The sequence below is a fragment of the Oculina patagonica genome, unplaced genomic scaffold, assembly GCF_052425735.1.
Source record: "Oculina patagonica isolate OP01 unplaced genomic scaffold, crgOcupat unplaced950, whole genome shotgun sequence".
Lineage (NCBI taxonomy): Eukaryota > Metazoa > Cnidaria > Anthozoa > Scleractinia > Oculinidae > Oculina > Oculina patagonica.
The window spans coordinates 1-7,839 of NW_027558856.1; the positions used below are offsets into that span (position 1 = coordinate 1).

General features: G+C 39.3%; 1 protein-coding gene across 1 annotated transcript; it reads left to right on the forward strand.

Moving 5' to 3' along the window:
• The first annotated feature begins 262 nt into the window (after positions 1-262).
• LOC144641443 (nose resistant to fluoxetine protein 6-like) lies at positions 263-6,947 on the forward strand. The gene is given in 10 exon segments (XM_078500456.1): positions 263-328; positions 1,444-1,622; positions 2,041-2,215; positions 2,659-2,715; positions 2,717-2,739; positions 3,048-3,176; positions 3,596-3,722; positions 4,615-4,822; positions 5,308-5,450; positions 5,829-6,947. Coding segments are annotated over 10 exon segments (1,224 nt in total). The 3' UTR covers positions 5,946-6,947.
• Positions 6,948-7,839: the final 892 nt, after the last annotated feature.

Below are 7,839 nucleotides of genomic sequence, written 5' to 3' on the forward strand. Positions count from 1 at the left end.
TTGATGCTGGTTAAATTGTTGCTGTCTGATCAGTACACGAGCAGCTGTTGACTGCAGCTGCAATGACTTTGAGTACTTGGTGTGTCTCCAGGTATGCTATTCAAAGAGAGGGCTTGTAGGCAGCCAGTACATGTTCAATGGTTGCCCAAATGGTGCTTCAGCATATCGTTCTGCTACCACTGTTATTGCTAGGTGTTTCTCTTCCTCAAGGGAATGCAGTTCTTCGATCACCATTTTTGGGACACCTCTCATCATCGTGCCTATGTCCAACGCCTTCCAGTTTGCTGGCGTAGCACTTGGTGATGATTCTGATGAAGGGCGACCCAAAGTACTTGACTAGCAGATCCTTGACGTTACTTGGGGCGTGGAAGAAGTTAAGCACCTTGTGGATGAGGTTGTGCTGTACAGAGCCATACGAATTGACGAGAGTAGAGCCACACCTGCATTAAGTTCCTTCTTCCCATTCTTGATGGTCTTGATTGATATCGATATCCAGATCATTTAAGCATGCTGAAGACACCCTAGGTCGCCTGCTGTCTGGACAGAAGGTCAATGAACGCATTGGACACGAGGAAATTGGTTGGCCCATGGGAAATTACCCCAGAAAAGATATTGCCCTAGAGATTTAGATGGGACAGAAGCTCCCAATGCCTTCCGAGTTCTGTTCTTTCAGGTTCAAGATTCTGTCAGCTATGCGCCACTCCTGCAGTATGAGGTCTTCCTTTTAGGCTCTTAGAAGCAGCACAGTCAGCTTGCCGAGAATCAACTGTCTTGGAAAGTGAGCCCATTCATCCAGGGGACACTCTTGGCACAGGCGTTCTAGACGAAGTCACACATCTCTTTGACTAGGGGGTGTACTAGTCAAAGACGACACCAGTAGAGCATGGCCGCGGGGATGTCAGCCATTTCTAGTAGCGGGATGTATCACTGAGCGGAATCTTCCACAGGTGCACCTCCAATTCTCCCAAGGACGCTACACTTACCGTCGATGAACAAGGACTTGGAAAAAGTGTAAGGGCTCCTGTAGAAGGCCTGGTTTGCTTTCTGTTTCCTCTTCCACTGCTTTCTATGGTGATAGCTAGCATCTCCCTGAGGTCATCTGACAGGCTGTTACAGGCTTTTCGTTCTGATGGGCAGATTTCAGGGCTTGTTGGTGTGCTCTAAGTTCATACGTTCTGCACTCCCTTTAGTTTGGCCGTCTCTCAGCATGTGGTCTAGGCTTTATTAATTAATTAACACAACATCAAAACACAGGACTAACTTCGAAACTTCATGAGACAAAGGTAAAAAATATACTTCCATAAGTCTTGTTGTAATATTGATACTATACATAAATTGGTGTCATTTACTCATTAGGGTTGTTAATCCTTGTCAGTGATTAATAACTGATTGATAACATTTCTTCCCTTGTCACGTCTTTGTTAATTTTTCTAGCTACCTTAGGAAACCTGCCATTATCACAATGTTAAAGTGTGCTGTGACGTTAATATTCTTACTTGTAACTTCTTTTTCTTTTGTGTCCTTGGCAGTGGTCTTTTAGTTGCGTATTTATCCCTTCGTCATATGGAGAAGAAAAACGGACAGTTGCCACTCTTCAGTTACTATTTTCATCGTTTTTGGAGGTGGGTTTTACTCATTCGTGTTGGTTTTACCTTAAAAAACTTTCTTCATCCCTTATCTACAAAAATGGTGACTACAATATGACAATCAGTTGTGCATGTACATAACCGATTGGTGCTGAAAAATGAAGAATTAACTGGTGGCAAATTAAAAAATGTTAAAAGTTACGTTTAATATCGTGTCGCAGGTTTGTAACAGCAGATATAATACAAAAAATATACCTTACTTCTAACTATACCCCATTTTCCAGTTGAGATTGGACGTACCCTTTTCCTAAAAACTCACAATTTCCTTCAAGTTTTGCTCTTATGAATCCGCTAGCTTTGAGGAAACGATGATATCTGCAGACAAGTAGCAGTACATTTTATCGTAATTGCTGAATCTGAATTTGAGCAATAATCTTGCTTGATCAATCATTAGGTTAACTCCAGCCTACATGTTTTGTCTACTGTTTTCCGATAAACTGACGCCATTTCTTGGCGAGGGTCCCATGTGGTATGGAATAGGAATGCAATCAGGCACACCTTGCAACAAGTACTGGTGGACTAATCTGCTGTACATCAACAATTTTTATCCTACCTCCATGAATAGCACGGTGAGATGTATTAAAATGTGGATAAAGTTAAAATTGTTTCCTGTAAAGTATTTGATTTTTATGACAAGATTTGTTTTCCTGAGGCTGTACTTTTAAATTTGGCGAAACATGATGACTATTTTTACAAGTATTTTGTTATTTTCATCTTGTTCCTGTGAAGGGCCTAAACACTGGCTAAAAATTTACTTTCCCAAGTTTGCTACGACGGTTAATATGCCTTTATCAACTACAAGGTGATAATCGACTTCTGCTATTTGTATACTGGGGCATTTTCTTTGCTAATATCAGAAGCAAAAACTACAAAACGTGCTGTTGGAAATTTACTTTAAAGCAAACCACAAAACAAGTACATGGTGAAACAGGGGATTAGTTGTTACTGGCCTTGGTGTTTGTTTATATATTTCAATAAAAGGTGTTGGTTGACTTGATTTGTTTCTCTGCAGTGTTTTATGTGGGGCTGGTACCTAGCTAATGACATGCAGTTCTACATCATCGCTCCATGCCATTCTCTTCACAGCATACAGGTATGGTGCTGATTACGTGAATTCCATAATTGTAACACAATTGTAACTATGTCGAATAAAAATAAGGCAGCATTTCAGTGACATTGCAATCAATTGTAAAGTTAGAGCCTCGAATGTCAAAGTTTAGAAAGACTCTAACACAACACATTTAGTTCGGCTGCCAAAAAAATCATTTCTATATTTTTGCAGTCAAATGTTTTAAAAAGTCGTTCTGGGGGTCTTTATAATAAACATAGTTTTTTTTATTTGCTGTTTTTTAATGTAATATTGACTTTTCTTCAAGTGTTGTTGGTTTTTTTTGTTTGTAGGTTCCGATTGCGAGGTCTGCTTGCAATTACTGGTGTTTTAGCAAGTATCAGTTTTATTACCACAGCTGTCCTAATCGCTCATTATAACATCGCTATTGTTCAGCTCGGTGCTGCAGCTCAAGCTAATGGGTAAGAATCTTTCTTTACTTGCCTTATTTGTCCTATTGTCAATATTCCATCCTTCACTATCTTCTACACACATCAGACATGGCATATTACAGTCATGCAAAAATCGTCCAGCTAGACATTTTCAACTGTACGCAAATATTCAATCACAAATGTGCAGTTCTCCCTTAATTAGCTTTTATGCAATTTGTTTGTTTATGTACGATTTCTTCCTTGAAATTAAACAGCTCACCAAAGCAGTTCCTGGTTGGTTGCATGAAGGCAATTTCCATTCGGCGAAGCATTTAAGACATTTTAGTAGAAAATATAGGCAAAACTTTCTTGAATTAGACTGTGCGCCTTTTAAGACCCCCTTTTGACTATAAATTCCATACTTAAAATAGAAAAAAAAAACTCATAAAATGATTGTTATTTGGTTGCAGGGCTGCTGGTGTTGATTCTCAGTCTCTCACTTATGAAAAGCCTTATTGTCGTATTGCACCGTATCTTGTTGGTATGGTGTTGGGCTACATACTTCTTCATGGGAAGGACTGGAGGCTACCCACCAAGGTAACACCATCTTCCGTGTCCTTCTTTCTGATAAAAATAATCTTTGATGGCCAAATATGGAAAGTTCGTGTTTCAAATGTTGCGAGTTGGAAGCTTTGATCAGTCAGTAAACATACGTGTACGTACCGCTTATTTATTTCTTACTGCGAATGTTGAAATGAACGAACGAAATCAACTACAGTCAACGCTCTCGTAAGCGGACACCCTCGGGACGCGAAAAAAGTGTCCGTAACTGGTGCTGGCCGCTTACAAGAATGGTTCTCGTAAGCGTCCACTAGCGGTGTAGGGGATAGATGGCCGCTTACGGGAGCTTGCCCAGCTAACAATAACTGGACGGACGTGGATGATGACAAAACAAACGCTGAAATATGGTACTGTAATTACTGTAAAATCATTGTGACGAACGGCGATGTGGAATTGACTGATAAAAACAAGATATAGAGGTTTTTTTATAGGATTTTCTTTTGGCTGTCCGCTTATCGGAGCTTAAAAACAAAGAAATAGTCTAAGTCGTAATCTGTGAAAGTGTCCGCGGCCGCTTAAGGGAATGTCCGCTTACGAGAATGCAAAAATACAGACTTTGTATGGGAGTTAAAACGGGGTTTCAAACAAGGCGGCCGTAAGTAGAGCTGTCCGCTTACGAGAGTGTCCGTTAAGAGAGCTTCGACTGTAGCTAACAGTTAACGAATTTTACTTGTTAAGAATGAACTGTCACGGTAGCATTCTTTTGGCATAAAACCAACAAGTTATTTTACTAGTGTTATAACGTCATAAGCTGTCTTCTATTAAGGTCCCAAATTAGACTAGCGTCCAGGATGCAAAAAAAATTCATTACGGTAATGATATTCACTCGTTGGACACGTTGATTTGTTGACTGTTTTTCTCTTATAAGGTTCACACGTACTTATTCAACATGGCTGGTTGGTGTGTTGCTATCATTCTCGCCGTGTCCACGTTGTACGGTGAATATAAAGTTCTCAGAACAGATGATCCTCAGCTCTTCTCCCGCGCAGAGAACATCACATACGGGACTTTCTCACGCTTTGCGTGGAGCTTGGCACTAGCCTGGGTGATTTTCGCTTGTCATCGCGGGCTCGGAGGTGAGTGTAGCAGTTTGTTGTTAGCAGTTTAGTTTACGTTGACTGGTGACAGTTTACCATTTTATATCAGTTAATACTATAATTATGGTAGCAAATAAATGTCCAGACATTGGTGAACAAATTGAGAACGTTTTCAGTTACAAACACCCTTGACATTCGCTTTTACTGCTAACAACTCAAAAACGAGCTGGGTGAGGGGAGGGGGACGCTGTACACAGGCCAGGTGATCCCTACTTGTTATTATTGAATAATGAAAAACTAATAAAGATACAGCTTTTTGCAAATTTTACAAAACTCTCCGAAGAGGGTTCCGAGCCACCTTGAGTTTTCGAAGATTTAAGGGGGCTCTGCAGGAATAAAGAAGACTCATAATCATCAGCTGTGTAAATTCTCGGAGGTAACGTTGAAAAAATGCGTGGCACTCGAACTGACGCTCTGACTTTGTTATTGCAAATATTGACTTTTTATTGCTTTCTGTTTTGAAGGTTTGGTAAACAAGATTCTGTCTGCTCGTTTCTGGATTCCATTAAGCCGGCTGACATACTGTGCTTATCTTGTTCATCCCATTGTTATAATAACACTATTTGGATCGTTCGAAACTGTCCGGGCCTACTCTGATGTCCACATTGTGAGTACTATATTATTTTGTCTTTAGAACTGCTCACATTCTGTGTACAAAAGCGGACACATCACCAGAAAAAGTGTTCGTTTAGGAGAAATGTTTGCTTAAGTCTATCCATAACTGGAAAGACGCACGCTAACCACAAAACCAATTCTTTCTTTATTTAAAAAAAAATTATACGATTTTTTTTACAGTTATTTTTTTCACGAAAGCTGTGATCTGCGAAGTTGCTAAAACCTAAAGTAACGAACGACTCTCGCTACTCTCGATAGTTTTTGCTATTTACATTCAGGTACCGTATGTACTATTTCATTATTTGTTACATTCTTGTTCTGTTATCGGTGTCAAGTTTATTTTTCTCTTTATATTTTCTTTCTTGCGCAGGCTTTCTGTTTTGTGGGCGTGGTCGTCATTTCATATGCAGCAGCCTTCATTGTGTCTGTCTGCGTGGAATTCCCCATGACGCAACTGGAGAAGCTTATGTTTAAAATTGATCGTTGACGTCAAAGAAGTCTCCATTTGACTGTACTCGTTTCATAAAAAGTTTGATGTCATCATTGTTAATCAGTGTGCCTTTTATTTGTCGTATTTGTCGAAGAGGAAGAAGACCTTTACAGGTGTCTAAAGTAAAGAGTATTCAACTAAAAGGGAGGGCTTATGACACCTTATTGTTAAGCCTTATAAAAAGTGGCACTAGCGGCTTATAAACACAGGTGTAAACGGGCGATAAAAATTTTTTACTAGTAGATAACGCAACTTGCACCATAGATTGTCAGATTATAGCTTTTTAGGTATCTTTATCTTTGTATCTACATTTTTTGAAAAAGGTCATTATTGCTTATCATTAAATTTTTAATGTTATTCTTTTTAAATGCAGAGCTGAAGTTAGTTTACTAAAATTTGCTTGACGATTTGTTGATAGTTAAGGCAAATTCTTTGTGTAAAACACAATTTTATGTCGTGTGGTGAACGCGAAACCTATCTTTTTGTGTCTATATCAAGTAATATCAGAAAACCATAAGGGTTGAAACGTGTAACGCGCGTGCACAGCGTTTGAATATTCATTTCGCTAAGTATCATATTTAGAAACACGAAGAATTTGTACGCGAATGCTTTTCATAGCACAACTAAAGTAATGCGCGCGTTCTGATTGGTTAATTTAGCGTCTACTATTTGCCCATGGGTGCACGCTGACGTATGCTTCAACCTGAGCGCGCGCGCTGATCTGTTGCGACATGGCACAAGAAAGTGCTTCTACTTCCCGAGTTTTTACTTGTTTTGTCGATTTTCCTGTGAATTTGAAAAGCTAAACATAAGAAAACCATTTTTCTATAATGCTGTAAGACTTTGAGGTATAATGCAAGTTTGAAATCAAATACAAATGTAAATAGCCTAATTAATTGTAAATATTTTTAACTTTAAATACTTTAATTTACTCGACCCCACAAGCTGTTAGCTTTTATCCATATCGTGTTTTTAAATAAAGGCAACTATATAAATAATTCAAAACTTTGTTTTGTTTGTTTTTTTTCTTTTAGGTTTTCGTTAGCGTTTACGCGAGCACTACACGCAATTGTTCAAATAAACGCGCGCGCTTTTACCTCAAAGAAACTTTAATAAATCTCCTAAAAGTTGTGCTATAAAACAAATGGGAAACGTCACAGCGTACACTATTGAGTTACAGATGCACTTGCGAGGTTTGCTAAGCACTCAAGAATCTTGAGTCACCCTCGGCTATCGCCTCGGGCGACTCTTACGCATCTTTCGTGCTTAGCAACCTCCCGCGTGCATCTGTAACCTAATAGTGCACGCTCTGACGTTTACCATTTGTTAAATACACGTAACGACACAGATAACTTATAAGTTTGTGGTTTTACGGTAAGTTGCTAGACTGTCTTGCTAGTCTGTTTTTCTCTCGAAATTTAGTAAGGGAGTGCGAGGCTAGGGGGGGGGGGGTTTAAGACGCGCGAGGAAGGATTGGGGCGAGACGAAGAGTGCGTAAACAATCTAATGCTGCAATGAATGGTGAACTTAACGTGCCCGTCATATAGTGTTGACAGTCGAACCGAAATTTTGTCACGTATTAATGCGTTGAATTACAAATATTGTGGTCATACCCAGATACCACATTTGGAAGTAAGAATCACAAAAACGCATTCTTATTCTTAATTTGCTTGGCTAGAACTTGGTTAAAAGCTCATCTGCTTCTAAAGTGATCCAGTTCTACCTTCTACTGTCCGTAATGTTATCAACGTTGATATTTGCATCGATAAACCTTTGTAAATAAGTTAGTAATCTTTAATAAACCAGCAACATCGTTTTATCAGGTTTTAAAAAATCAAGAGACTAGACACTCCCAAAACAAGCGTACCCTGTAGAGTTCATAGCCATTGCG